Below are 15,792 nucleotides of genomic sequence, written 5' to 3'. Positions count from 1 at the left end.
AAATGTCGTTGCTTGTCTTGTCTGTCTCCCTTCTCCACTTTTCGTCATGGCCCACATCTCCTCTCTCTCTCTCTCTCTTTATCTTATCTTTTCCCCTCTCTTCCATATTTTCTATCGCCCATTTCTTCTTTCTCGTCTCTGCGTCTCTGCTTCCATCTTCTCTCTTTTTCGCTATCTCTTCCTTATCTCCTCTCTTCCACATTTTCTATCACCGACGTCCCCTTTCTCTTTTTCTCTATTCTGCCCCTCATCTCCTTTCTCTCTTTATCTACTAAGGTTGTAGTGTTTTTCTTCAATTGTCTATTAACACTTCGCTTCAATAGAGATTCAAAAATTGCTTACCTTTGTTCATTTGTAAGATTTTTTCGACTCATATGTATATTAACTTTCTCGGTTATGTCATCAACTTCATTCGTAACTTCTAATGTTGAAAGAACATTTAAATCAATTTCCCCAAGCACACCTCTACTATTACATTGTTCGGCCATGGTGATTGACCGAACAGAATCAAAGAGATGGAAATGGAACAGAAATGAAAATGAGTGAGGGACGACAGAATAAAATAAATGGATCAAAGTAAAAGAAAAGAGACGAAGACGAGCAGAATAAAATGAAATAAAACAAATGTAAATTATTTAAATAATTAATGTGTGCAACGGGAAAGTTTTTCCCACCTGTAAAATCAGAGGAAAAAGTTGGGTGGGAGAGAGAATATTTTTTTTTATTAAAAGTCGTGTATACCCTTCAAACGACTTTTAAAAAAAAACAGAAGAAGTAAGTAAATAAAATGCATAGAAACTTGCAATTTATTATTTAAAAGAGCAATGCTACGATTACTGAAGAATGTACACCGAATTCATGTACCGAATGTCATGACGCCATCTTGTTTTCTTAAAAAAAAAATCATAATTAATTGACGATCAGGCGGTACGTATTCTTCGGTAACTTTATTATTTTTCTATTTAAAATTAAGTTAGTAAAATTTGATTCTCTAAATGTGGAGAGTCAAATCCACTTTTTAATTTATATTTAAAGAACAAAGAGTCTGTTGGACCCTTGTTTCTATGAATAAACTCTTTATAATAAAGAATTTAGGTTATATAAAGAGTAAAGATGCTTTTATAAGCTAAGACAAAGAACCTAACAATTAGATAGACAAAGATATTCATAGAATAAGAAAATTTGGGGTTTTACTGTGATTAGCTGCAAGTTCAAACTTCAAATTCAAAGAGGAAAGATAAGAACAAGAAACTTAATATTCTAATTAACATTCATATTTCTCTACTACATCAACCAGTAAATTAATTCTTATAATTGCCTAAGACTGGCAACCAGAAATGACAACATTAAACCACCCATCTCGACAATTATTAAACAACATATTACTGCTGGTACTCAACATCCTCTTCTTCTTCCTCCTCATAATCATCCTCCTCATCAGCTGTAGCATCCTGGTACTGCTGATACTCAGAAACCAAGTCATTCATATTGCTTTCAGCTTCTGTAAATTCCATCTCATCCATACCTTCTCCTGTGTACCAATGCAAGAAAGCCTTCCTTCTAAACATAGCAGTGAACTGCTCACTCACACGCCTAAACATCTCTTGAATCGAAGTTGAGTTCCCAATAAAAGTCGATGCCATTTTCAACCCAGTTGGTGGGATATCACAAACAGTTGATTTCACGTTATTGGGAATCCACTCCACAAAGTATGAAGAGTTCTTGTTTTGAACATTTATCATTTGCTCATCAACTTCTTTGGTACTCATTTTGCCCCTGAACATTGCTGAGGCCGTCAAGTATCGCCCGTGGCGCGGATCGGCTGCACACATCATGTTCTTTGCATCCCACATTTGTTGCGTGAGCTCGGGGACTGTCAGGTTTCTGTATTGTTGGGAGCCGCGAGAGGTGAGAGGAGCGAAACCCACCATGAAAAAGTGTAGCCTGGGGAAAGGAATGAGATTAACAGCAAGCTTTCTAAGGTCAGAGTTCAGTTGACCGGGGAACCTCAAACAGCAGGTCACTCCAGACATTGTCGCCGAGATCAAATGATTCAGATCCCCAACTGTCCATCGAATATTCAACTTCAGTCACTCTTAAAAACGGATCTGAAAAGCTTTCTAAAGAAACAAGATCGGAGAAATGGTAGTAAATGAAACTTACAGCTTGGAGTGGTGAGCTTGAGGGTGCGGAAACAGATGTCATAAAGAGCTTCATTATCAAGAACCATGCACTCATCTGCATTTTCAACAAGCTGGTGGACAGAAAGAGTTGCGTTATAAGGCTCAACGACTGTATCAGAGACCTTGGGAGAGGGAAATACAGAGAAAGTAAGCATCATTCGATCTGGGTATTCCTCTCTTATTTTTGAAATCAAAAGAGTTCCCATCCCAGATCCAGTCCCTCCACCCAAAGAATGGCACACCTGAAACCCTGGCACATCAGTAAAAAACAACATTAGCAACCAAACAGAAAACAAAATCGCAAAGAAAAAAAAAAAAAGAAATAAGAGTTTTAAGAACAAACCCTGCAGGCAATCACAATTCTCGGCTTCTTTACGAACAACATCAAGAACTGAATCAATCAGCTCGGCACCTTCAGTATAGTGGCCTTTAGCCCAGTTGTTTCCGGCCCCGGACTGGCCGAAAACGAAGTTATCGGGTCGAAAGATCTGCCCGTATGGACCGGATCTGACACTATCCATGGTACCGGGTTCAAGATCCATGAGGACACCTCTGGGAACGAACCTTCCACAACTTGCCTCATTATAGTAGACGTTGATCCGCTCAAGTTGCAGTTCATTGTCCCCGGTGTATCGTCCAGTCGAGTCTATACCGTGCTCGGCACAGACAACTTCCCAGAACTTGGCACCGATTTGGTTGCCGCATTGGCCTCCTTGGATGTGAAGAATTTCACGCATTTTGGGAAGATAAAGAGAGTTTTATTTTTAAGAAATTTGAGAGAGAAAGGGAGGAAAAGAGAGTTAAAGTTGAGTTTGAGAGAAGGGTGCGTGGTAGGGACGATGAGTACTTTATAAAAGATTTTTGTTTAACGGTTGGATTTGAATCTCATGAAAGGTTTTAGTTTTAACGGTTGGATTTGAATGGGGATTTGAAATGTAAAGCGGGATTTGTGAGTTGTGATTTTTAAAGTGGTCAGTGAAACTGTGAAAGTAACGGTCGGATGGAGATGTGGTTCGAATTTCAAATTTGAAGCCAGCTGGAATTGGATGGAAATAGACAACCGGACAACCTAATACTTATGGCTGTAATATGTGTGTTGGCGGTTTCTGATTGGTTTGGGTGAACAATAATGAAGACATGTGCCAACTGTTCATGTATTTGTATTTATTAAAATTTGAACAAACATTAAAATAGGTTCTAAAAAGAGGAAACGACTCTTCCCACCCAAGGTTCAACAAAATTCTAGGCTCCCACCCATGTTTTCATAAATTTCAATTTTCCACTTTTTAATTAACTAAAAATTGTTTAAGCTAACGACTAAAGGGTAAAATGGTCATTTTATTCTTGAAAGAGTGGGAGTCTATTAGCAAAGGTGGCGCATATTAGCAAACGTCACTGTCGGCGTTTTTAGCCTTTTTTTGGCTACCTTTCCACCTCAAATAAGCCCTCCCTCTTCCTTGCTTCCTCCTCACCTTTCCCCACCCTCCTCCCACACTGGAGCACCCTCCATTCGTCGAAAAACGACGACCATTCGACTTCGCAAACCTCTATCTTTGCAGCCATTTTCTGACCGCCTTACTCATCATAAATTCATCTAACCACCTCTATTCAAACCCCCATGCTCCCATCTTCAAAACCCACCCCAACATCAGCTTCCCTCACTCACCATTTTTGGTCCATCGACCTTTCTTTTGTGCCTAGTGGAGGCGTTCGACTTCGCAAACCTCCATCTTTGTAGCCATTTTTCGATCGTCTCACTCATTGGAAATTCACCCAATCGCCTCCATTGGACCCCTATTCTCCCCTCTTCAAAACCCATCCCCACATTGGTCCCCCTCACTCACCGTTTGCTGTCTACAGGCCTTCCTTTTGCGCCCAGTGGGTGGGGCGTTTCATCGAGCACTTGGTGTGCGTTTGGGCGAGAAAACTGCTTGAATGAGTTAGGAATGAAATAAATTACAATCAATCTAAACCTCTCAAAGCTACACACAATCAATCATCAATATTCCCCCAGATCTCCAAAATCTACCAATCAAAGTGACTCCACAATCAAATAAACCAAACTTTTCCAAATTTGTGGTTAGGACGGCGACGGAGGTGATGGTGGGTTAATTCGTAGGAAAAGGGTGAGGTTTTGGTGGTGATGGACAGGGGTGTTGTTGGTGGCGTTGGGGAAGGTCGCCGGCTCCGGGAAACGATCAAATCGGCTTGAAAATATGGGGTTTAAAGAATAATTTTTAAGGGTAGTTTGGTAATAACAGTATTTATACTGTTATTTAATAAAAAAAATCATAAACGGTGGTAATTTAAGGATAGTAATTTGGAATTTATGAAAGCAAGGGTGGGAACCTTGAGTTTAGCTAAACTTTTGGTGGGAATATGTTGTTCACTCTTCTAAAAAAAAAAAAGCAAACTTTTTATCTTTGCTGTGTAATATCAAATGTAAGTCATAAGGGTTTATAGATGGTCAAGAAAGTTTGTTCCCTATATTAATTTTTTGGGTTCAAACCATCTTTAACCCCATAAATACCTCTTTTATAAAAAATAAAAAATAAAAAATAATAACATTACATGTATCGATATTGTCTAATAAGCCTTCACTCAAGGCACATTTGTTTGCTGGCATTGTGTCGATTAACAGCATAAGACAATATTAAAATGTGTTTGGTAAAAACATTTTAAAAGTAATTCTAGAATAATCTACTTCTTGCATGACCTATTTTATTGAATGATTTTAAAAGTAGGTATTTCTAACTATTAGAATTCAAAATCAGCTTTTAGAAAAACAATTATCAAAACATCCTAAGATTAAACATAAATTTTGATTTTATAAATTAAAAATTCTAAATAAAATTTTAAATTGGATTGATAAAATAGAAAAATATTAAAAAAACACATAAATGCATAAATTGATGAGTGAGTTTACATTGCCAACACCAAGGATGATCCAGAAATTCCAGTTAGGATAGATCAAAATAAAAACTAATTGCACATTAATATTTTTATATATTGGGCATGTTTGGCTTATTATTTCTGCCCATATTCCTAATCCTATTCTCCAAATAATGTTTGACACATTATTCCAGAAATATTACCCTATTTTTTTAATTATTTTTAGACCCCATAAGGTTATTAATTTCATTAAATACCCCCTGAAAAAAGTTTAAAAATTAACAAAAATACCCCCGTGACTCATACTTGCCAGATTCCGACAACCACTGTCGGTAGTAGTCGGAATCTGCCACAACGGTGAATTATCGATCGAAACTAGTCGATAATTCACCAATCTGGCCATCAGCGACGGCCAAAGAAAACCGTCGTTGATTCCGGCCGTCGCGGCCACAGCAGGCCGTAGATCTAGCATTTTCCGGCCAGATCTGTGGTAGATCTGGCCGGAAAAGGCCATAACAACGCGTTATGACACAGATCCGATCGGTCTGTGTCGTAACGCGATTTTCTGGCAAGATTTCAGCGGTGGTGGCCGGAATCTGGCACTGCAGGTGGTGGGGGTATTTTTGTCATTTTATATATTGGGGTGTTTAATTAAATTAGTAAACCTAGGGGTTTTTTTATAAATTTTTAAATTTTACCTCGTAATACTCCTCTATTCAACTACCCAATATTATTCTCAAAATCCTATCTAAAATAATAAACCAAACGCAACCAATATTTCTGTTAGAGTACATCAAAATCTAAAAATTATATATATATATATTTTAAATTTGAGATGGCCCACCCTCAACTAGAGTAGCATCCGACCCCTAGCCGGCACCATTAAGGTTGCCTTCTGGCAATTTACTCAGTTTGTGCCAAAGGTTTGTTGAAACATGGTGGCATTAAGTCGTAGAAATCTGGTCAATTTTTTATCAAACTTTTTCGGCTTTTTGCAATTTAAAACCACGTGATTTCGACAAACCGATGGCACCACTGCATAAAGCGGCGGTTGGTGAACCTACCGGCATAGCCAGCCGACCACCGTCAACTAGTTTTCAAATTTCAATCTTTTTTATTTAAGAAACTAATTTTAATAATAATAAAAAACTAATTCAAACTATACCTTTTTAGTCTTTTTACATGGTTATATATTCTCTTAATAATAGAAGTAATTTTAAAATTAAGAAAAACAGACACCTTAATAGATTATTTTTAAAGTTGATTATTTCAAAAGTTGGTTCATAAGTAACTATGGGACAAACTATAACAATCCCAAACTAAAACCATAGTCGTATTATATTTTAAATTAATTTGCTTCACTTTTAGGAGACGTTTTGTGGGAGGTTATTTGAGATTACTGGAGTTATATCATCTCATATTACTTGATTACTATATTTTGTTGTCAAGTAATATAAAGATTTCGATAATTTTCAAATACCAATAATAATTACTGTTGATAATATTAGAGGTAATTAGATTACCTCAATTTTTTTAGGTATTAGAAAATTACCAAGATAATTTTTTTTTGGTTATAATTCTATCCATTATTGATAAAATTTTGGGACAATAATACCCTTATTTTTAAATTAATTTATATGAATATGACGTTTACTATCACCCCAATTAACTAACTTTTAGCATAAAATTACTTTTGAATTAAAAAACAAATTGCAACCCACCCAAGCCACCACCATCCCCACCCATTTGCTGCCGCCAGTTGCCAGCAACCACCACAACCCCGAAACGGCGCACGGAAGATCGGAAATAACCACCGTGTGCTGATATGGCCAGATCATGACAGATCTGGCCATTGACAGCCATGCCGGCTTGTTTATTAAGGCTTGTTTCTCAAAACATTTGCAGTGGCCGCCCGAGAACTTTCACCTTCGTTGAGAGCTTCCGCTGCTTTTATCCTTCCTTGGATGTCTGAGACCTTTATTTATTAATTGGTTTTGATTTTATTTTAAAATGTTCATGGTGTTTTTTATATAAAGCTTTCATGGAAAAGGATTTTACAATACACCTTTTTTCACCCATAATTTCATCGATGGTGGCACTTATAAACTGCCTATCTGCAGCTTCCAAATGGGATTGAAGATACCACGACGTCCTGAGATTTTAATACTTGTATATCTATTGTTAGTATAATGTTACAGAGATGAAGGGAAAGAATTTCAATGCGTTCCGAAAATTTAATTCAATGGACGAGAGGCTTTATGGAAAAACTTATTTAGGCCGAAGCATCAGTACCTAATTCTAAAGGAGAACAAAAATAAAAATACACAGCTGTTATGTTTAGGCTCTATATTTTTAAATAGGGTCAAAATTCTGGGTATTCGTCTCGCATCTTCAATCCAGCCTCTATAACATGATACCTAAATCGAATTTTGCTGACATTATGAGCTCTTTTTTTATTTCTCAAATTTATATAATTCTAAGTAGGTACGTTTGAAGATTTGTCCCATTGATGTCGTGGATAGATGATGGCCATAAACGTCGTATCCAATTCACGCCACAAATGCAAAACCCTCCCAAGAAATAACGTTTAGACAAATCTAGCTTGAAAAGTCCAGACTCAAGCAGCAATTTTCTTCTTCTCTACATTTCCCTTTATGCATCTATAAATATATTCTCACCATTGGTAGAATTAGCCAGCTAGATTCATCAACATGGGTCTGGTTTTTGGGAAAATCAGCGTCGAAACCCCAAAATTCGAAGTGATTCAATCTGCTTCAGATTACGAAATCCGCAAATGTGAACCCTCGGTTGTGGCCCAAGTCCCATACGAGCCATCCTAATTCAAGGGCAAGAAAGATGGGGGCTTTTCAGTGTTGGCTAATTACATTGGAGCCTTAGCCTTAGGCAATCCGCAGAACACTAAGCATGAAATGATTGCTATGACAGCTCCAGTCATTACTAAATGAGAAAAGAAAATGAGATATACTAACACATTTACCCATAAACGGAATCCTGTCCGTCTTCTAAACCTTCCAATATCACTACCTTCAGAGATTGCCAAACCAATCCCAGTTCTCCCTCCGTTTCCATGACCTCTGTAATACTATCTCCACCCATTTGCACTAAACAAGGTGACCCGACTCCTTCATTATCCCATCTTTATCTTCAACCTTAAGCACTGCCTCATCTTTAAGCCTCCTCCAACCTTCATTATCAGAATTCAGAAGTGGACGGTTGTTGGGAGTTGTATTTTATCTCCACTTGTGCAAGAGTTGGTTCCAAATGTATAAAGTATAAACTACTCAAAAAGAAATGAATTATGTTTTATGCCATACTTTAATTTGATCTTATCAGAAATTAACGGTCCAATTGTTATTTCAGATTGAGGTTAGCTGTTTAGTAATAATGGCCTAATAGCCTCTTCCTAGCTTGGAGGGAAAACCAGAACAGGTTGTGACTTTTCTTTTTCGTAAACTATCAGACAGGATTTCTAACTTCTTTAGAAACATAAACACCGATAGTGCAATGTTACCTGCATCTTTGTTCTGTAGTTCCAAATAAAATAAACATAAACAGCGAAAGTGAAAGCATGATAAGACAATTCAATAGCGATTATAACTTGTTTTAGTAAAATAAATAGATAAAAACTGGACATTTGCCACATCTGGCCATTAGCTATTGATCAGATCTAATTGTTATTATCGACCCACAAAATTACAGGATCATTACCAACAACCAAAGTATATGGCCTATAAATTTCCATTTGAAGTTGACTTTTACTATTAGCTTTGATTTCTATTTTCTTTCTTGATAGAAATTAGTTATTGGTCCAAAAATAATTCGCTACTAGACTTTAAAAGGAAAAAAAAAGAAAAAAAATCAGCATGTCAGACATCAGTAGAAGAAAATTATCATATAATCCCGTCAATCAAAGATCATAAACTGATCATAAACTAGAAAATGTTAATTCACAGGATAAAAATATCTGAGAATAGGCAAATATCAACCTTCTTATGAATTATATTTTTATCTCCATACCTCAGAGGGATGAAATGAAGTCCTCTAAATTGATCAACTGTCATGCCTTTGAGTATACATTACCAGCCACCCGCTTTCCTTTTCTCTTCCATTTCCGCTGCCTTCTCCTCTTTCAGCATTTGCACCATTTTGAGTACACTGGGATTAAAGAAACGATCACGAACATACTTCCTCTCCCCTGCTTGTATCTCCTTAATAGCACTAGGATATGGGTTTGGAGGAGGCCTCTTCCCCTGAAGACGTGCAATTTGTTTCAATCGAGCGTACGCCTTCTTTTTCTCTTTCTTCTCTGCCCGATATTCCATCTACAAAGATATAACAATTGTATGCTAACAATCGGGGAAAAACAAAACACAGACTTTTTACATTTTCTCTAACCATTAATTCATCCGAAATCAAGAAACACTAGTAGTACTTAGAACGAAGAGAAAGAGAAAAAGAGAGAACTATTTAAGTAGAAAATTGCAGAAAACATACATCAGCCACAGCCATAGCTTCCTCTTCACTAACTCCATGCTCCTTCAACTCAAGCACCCGCAAACCAAATATACGAGCTGGAACAGGTTCAAAACCACAAATCCTACCAGAAACACAAAGCATAAATTAGTCCAGTTATCAATGAAATTGATGAATACCACTTCCAAAACTACTACAAACACACAATCACCAGTAACTCACAACAATCACAACCACACCAGGAATCCAACAACAACCAAAATTAGTCAACAACTAAAGAATCAGTAAAAGAATGAGAGAAAACAGACAAAGAGTACAAACGGTATTCATAGAATATTCAAGAAACAAGCTGGTCTTCAAGGGCCAGCACCTCCCAAGACAATCCTCACTCAATTTCAAGATATCCCTCACTCTTCTCATGTCCCCCTTTTATTCCTGACTCTCTAGATTCTGACCAACTACTCACACCCTTCATGCCACCTGTCAACTCTACCAATTACCCTTTTGCCCACCCTTAGTCCTTCGTTTGTACCACTTAGTCACCCTCGGTCCATCAAAAATCCACTCCGAAAACAAAGCAAGCCTCAGCTTCCAAAGAAGACTAACAGATATTCAACAACCAAGAAAGGAAAAGGCTAGCCAAAAAAAAAAGAAAAAAAAAAAAGAAAGAAACACAATATTAAAATAACATTGTAAGAGAACAACTTTTAATGAGCAATAATGCCCTCTAATTCAAAAAAGCAAAACTCTTATATCACCTAAATGCACAACCAACTGGCGCATGAACTTCATCCTTGACCTACCTCTATAAGGTAGCTAGAGAATCAATATTTTGTAAAGCCATGGTTCATAAAATTATCACTTCTCGATTAACTGATCTAAGTTGAGCCCAAGAATCAAATAAACTATTAAATAAAAAATAAAAAAAGCTCATGAAAAGTCTCACTCATATGAACAGCATACCACCTCTCTGTTATCCACTCCCACTAGCAGTAAATACATACACCACAACCCATTAGAATTCTCACAATCCTAAAATTTCGAGATCATGCAACTACTCTGCAAGTACCACATATCAGTAAAAACATGCAAACACAAACCCTTAAAACAGATCAAAATAAATCTTGCAATCTCAGTACAATTACTAAACAATAAATAGCGCTTGAGTTGAAAAGATATGCATACTTGATGGCATCTTGCTGTTTGGAATCAGGATGCTTCTGAAAGAACTTCTTTATATAAACATCCTCAGGAAGATTAATCTTCTGAACTTTCCCGTCACCTCTTGGGAAAGTTGCAGGAGGAGCCCTAAGCATTAAAATCAACCATAAACTAATTCAAAATCCCAAATCTCGTTTAGTATAAATAATTTAAAAAAAAAATCCATGAAATACTACACCGATGGCAATCAATATTTTCTAAATCAAGAAATAGAAAGAAAGAGACTTACTGTTCCATGGCTTTGAGCCAAACAGGCTCGGCCTTAGCCAAGCCCTTGACGAGCCTTCTGGTTTTAGTTAGCAAATCTCCTTTCATATACGACATTATGCCTCTGATATGCGTCGATTCTCTTCACCTGATGTCTTTCTAGTTCATTGATTGGGGTATCGCAGAGCTTGCTAGTGACCCAAAACGATGCCGTTTAAGAAACCTAAAAGTACTGGGCTTTAAGCCCACTCCATTAAATTGGAGCCCCAAGTCCCCGGAAATCACTAATAAAAGTTAAAAAAAAATACATAATCAACTATTAATATTCTCGTAGATTCATAAATGATAATGCAATGCTTATACGAGTGATCCTTCTGGTGCTTCAAGACGAGTTTATAAGGGAAAAATAAGAAGAAACCTTCTGGTGCTTCAGAAGCTCATTGTTAATACTGTTTCTCTCAAAATTTCATAAAGCAGAGACATCAGTACATTCTCTATTTTACCCATAATTGGCAATGTCCAGATAAAAGAATAAATAGAACAACTTTATACAGAAAACCAGCAGATGTCTTTTGGGCTTAAGTTCCACATACCTTTATCAAGGCCGAACGACTTGTGCATACCCAAGATTTATCGTAACGACAAGTTGGTACTCAAAAAGTTTTGAAACGACAAATAGGTACCTTCTGTCATATTCTGTTACTGATTTCTGTTTATTAATAGTGAAAAGACTAAAATGCCCTTCAAAGTTTCAATTTTAGTTTTTTATAAATTTAAAAATATCTAAAAAACCCCCTAAGTTTGCTAATTTAATTAAACACCCCCATATATAAAAAGTTTGTTAAATAACAAAAACACCCCCAGTGCCAGATTCCGGGCCCCATCGCCGGAAAATGGCCGGAAACATACATTACGACACAGACCCGTCGGGTCTGTGTCGTAACGTGCCGATCTGGCCTTTTCGGTCAGATCCGCACGGATCTGGCCGAAAAAGGCAAGATCTGGCCGTCGAAGCAACAGCCAGATCTGGCCTTTTCGGCCAGATCCGTGGCTGATCTGGCCGGAAAGGGCCAGATCTACTGCCAGATCTGGCCGTCGACGCCGCAGATGGAGTTTTGCGGCGTCGACGAGCCAGCTCTGCCCATTTAGATCTGGCCTTTTCCGGCCAGATCAGCCACGGATCTGGCCGGAAAAGGCCAGATCGACGCGTTACGACACAGATCCGACGGGTCTGTGTCGTAACGCAACTTTCCGGCTAGATTCCGGCGGTGGTGGCCGGAATCTGGCACTGCAGGTGGCAGGGGTGTTTTTGTTATTTTACAAAATTTTATACATTGGGGTATTTAGTTAAATTTGTAAACTTAGGGGGTTTTTTAGAAATTTTTAAATTTATAAAAACTAAAATTCAAACTTTTAAGGGCATTTTAGTCTTTTCACTATTAATAAACAGTAATAAACAGAAACCACTAACAGAACATGACGGAAGGTATCTATTTGTCGTTTCAAAACCTTTTGGATACCAACTTGTCGTTATGACAAACCTTGGGTACGTGTAAGTCGTTCTCCCCCTTTATCAATTAGCATACTGATGCAACAAAGAAAAAAACTTAAACATAATTGCATATGGAACAGAAGTTCTTCTATTCAACAACACAAAAGCATAGAATTTGAACTACAGAGTCCTTAACTGCTAATAGCTAACAATTTGAACTCTATGAATAAAATAAAGCCACCAAATCTGAAGATTGTATCCTAATCCAATTTGTGTGGGATGAGAATCCAAGCCCATTTTGTTATTTAAACAAACAAGAGTATTCATCGTAGATTCAAGAAGCCCAAGCCTTACAAGGAGGACAACATTCGGCCCAAGCACTTAAGAAAGCTCACAAATTTGTCCAAGATGTGTAAAGGGTTCAAGACATGGCATATGTCCTTTTGTGTAGCCCAACCTGTGAAGATCAAGTAGGGAGAAACTTAATTGGTCCAAGCCCAATGTGTGGATGCTATTTGATTCAATTTGGTGAAGGAAAATTAAGTAAAATGCAATTAGGGACATAGATCTTTAATTTAAGAAGTGGTTGTCATTTGCATTAAATGCATATGGTTTGCATTTTGTAAATGCATGGTGGAGAATTAGTCCTTAATATTTTTGTGTAAGGTTATCTAATATTAATTAAGGCAATTCTCAACTCTGTAAAGCCTATATAAAGGTCACTCTTTCATAATATGAACTAGACAATGAATATTGATGAATAGTGTTTCCATGGAGAATTGTGTTTCTCTTCTTTGAATTCCTTTACCCAAGTTTCGGCCAAGCTTGGAGGTGGATTGATCTTCAAGCTGGTGGAGTTTCCTTTAAGCTTGAATGATCATTGGCCAGCTATGTTGTAATTTATTCCTATTTGGTTAACATTCATCTCACTTTTCGGGTTTGGCTTGTTTTGTTGTGTTCCAAATTTGAGTTTTGTATTTCAACTGGAATGAGTTTGTGTTGATTGAAGCTAGATAAAAGGTGTTGTTTTAAAGTGATATAAGGGTTGTGTGTGCCTATGGAGTGTTGGCCAAATCGTGTTAGGGTGTTGTAAGTGAATCCTAGCTTAGGTTGAGTTGAAATTGGTTGAAATAAGGTGATATATAAATTCTTATCAAATTGGTATCAGAGCTATGGTTGTGGATTGAATTTGTGATTATTGGAGTTGTGTTGATCTGTGATGATTAGAGTTGTGTTGATAAAAAAAAAAAAAAAAAAAAAAAAAAAAAAAAAAAAATTGTATGTGTCGAACACAATGCTGCCTAGTTTAAGGGTATACCGGCTGGAAACCAGAACCCGCCTTAAAAACTGCCTGGCATAAGGTTATGCTCCATACATAACTGTCTAGCAATTNAAAAAAAAAAAAAAAAATTGTATGGAAGTGTTGAGTTGTGTAGTTTCGGTTAAGCCATTTCTTACCATTTCTTTTTCAAAAAAAATTTCTCTTTCATTGAACACTATTCCAATTACCAACCCTAACCACCAACTTTACACTTCATCCAAACCTAACCAATTCCATCAAAATTCAACTATAACTAATTCCACTTCAACAAAAACCTTAAACACTAAACATCTACCTAAACACCATTAATTAACCTAACAATAATACTACAGACACCGGGACTGTGCACCGAATTATGTGTCACGTGACTCAGACTAGCCACATATCACATTAACAAATATTTTGCGAGTGAACGATCGTTCATCAACTATGGACGGTCATTCACTGTTATTGGATGGGAGTCCATTATATGTGGATGCTCGTCCATGCAAAATGAACGGTGAAAGGGTGTCCACCTACAATGGGCTCCCGTCCATAGTTAAAATTTTAAAAATTTGAAAACAAAAATCATGGACTCCCATCCATATTCAATGGATGGGGGTCCATACTAAATGGACAGGCGTCCACATATAATAGATGTTTATCCATAGTTTAAATTAAAAACATGTTGAAAACAAAAGTAATGGACGCCCGTCCATATAATATGGATGGGAGTCCATACTTAATGGACGGGCGTCCACCTTTAATAGACGCCCATCCAAACTTTAAATTAAAAAAAAAATTATAAACAAAATTTAGGGATGCCCGTTCATATGTTATGGACGACCGTCCTTGAATAATGGATGGGCGTCCACATATAATGGACGCTCGTCCATACTTTAAATAAAAAATACAAATAATAAAACAAAAATTATGGACGCCCATCCATATGTTATGGACAGGCGTACATACTGGGAAAAAAAAAAGTTTATCTTCTCTTCATAGTCTTCTTCCTCATCCAGCTCTTCAATGTCATCCGTTCTTTCAGTTTGGTTTTTTAGTAATCCAAACAGCCAAAAAAAAAAAAAAAAAAAAACAAGAATCAAATGAAACACAAACTACTACTAAAAGACAATATCTTATCAGAACCCATATGAACATCATGGACAAAACAAAAATAGTCTAACAATACTAGATAGGTCAATTGTAACACTTATTGACATTGAGCAATTACTTCTCCAATTAAAGCAGAGTCAACATCTAACTGCCTAGGAAGACAATTTTGTCNAAAAAAAAAAGACGAGCTACCCTGATGAAGTCTTCCGAGCGGGTTAGGTTCGTCCAACCAAGAAAGTTAGGGGAGAAAGATGAAGATACACAAATGCGAAAGGAAGAAGGCTGTTCAATTGAGTTTTCTGGTTCGTAAACATTTTTAATATAATAATGGATGCCCATCCATATAATACAGACGAGCCTCCATATTAAATGGACACCCATCCATACGCAAATAAAATGTTTTTTTTTTTTTAATTTACATAATTTTTTTTTTTCTATTTGTAAAAATCATTAGCTTGCCTAAGACGCTTCTCCAAAATAAGCGCCAAAATTTTTACGCGAAAAAAAAAAGGACTTCATTTTAAACCTATTACCTTTGGCTTCGTCGTTCCCATATTTTCTTCGCGTCTGCCTTCTTCTTGTCAGCGTGTTATATTTAGTGTTGTACTAGTTTCTTCCTCGACAGCCACAACCGGTTTCTTCCTCAATAGCCAACAAGCCTCAACAGCCAAGAAGCAGCTACAGTGACAAGAAAGAAAGCCACTAATTTTTCATGAAACAATCGTTTAGGGTGGAAAGGGAGTTAGGGAGATCAAATTTTTTTCAGATTAGAAAGATTTGTTGAGGTACTAAAAGAGTTTTTTTATTTAATTTATGCATTTATTTAGTTTTGTATTATATTTTGGATTGAATATATGTTACAATAGAAAATAACTGATAGAGAATAT

The 15,792-nt window shown here is 36.8% G+C and overlaps 2 protein-coding genes across 2 annotated transcripts; both read right to left on the bottom strand.

The window, feature by feature from the left end:
• Positions 1 to 1,382: 1,382 nt before the first annotated feature.
• LOC116142747 (tubulin beta-1 chain-like) lies at positions 1,383 to 3,018 on the bottom strand. The gene is made up of 3 exons (XM_031428151.1): positions 2,527 to 3,018; positions 2,164 to 2,433; positions 1,383 to 2,065 (listed from the first exon to the last, which is right to left on the bottom strand). Exons 1-3 carry the CDS (start codon positions 2,918 to 2,920, stop codon positions 1,383 to 1,385), a joined length of 1,347 nt encoding a protein of 448 aa, XP_031284011.1. The 5' UTR covers positions 2,921 to 3,018.
• Positions 3,019 to 8,927: 5,909 nt separating this feature from the next.
• Positions 8,928 to 11,114, bottom strand: LOC116142751. The gene is made up of 4 exons (XM_031428155.1): positions 11,020 to 11,114; positions 10,755 to 10,877; positions 9,591 to 9,693; positions 8,928 to 9,418 (listed from the first exon to the last, which is right to left on the bottom strand). The coding sequence occupies exons 1-4, from the start codon at positions 11,112 to 11,114 to the stop codon at positions 9,173 to 9,175; spliced, it is 567 nt and encodes a 188-aa protein (XP_031284015.1). The 3' UTR covers positions 8,928 to 9,172.
• Between the last annotated feature and the right edge of the window lie 4,678 nt (positions 11,115 to 15,792).

Source organism: Pistacia vera, unplaced genomic scaffold (genome assembly GCF_008641045.1).
Source record: "Pistacia vera cultivar Batoury unplaced genomic scaffold, PisVer_v2 Contig418, whole genome shotgun sequence".
In the NCBI taxonomy this organism is placed as follows: domain Eukaryota; kingdom Viridiplantae; phylum Streptophyta; class Magnoliopsida; order Sapindales; family Anacardiaceae; genus Pistacia; species Pistacia vera.
This window is presented reverse-complemented; position numbering and strand designations above follow the sequence as displayed.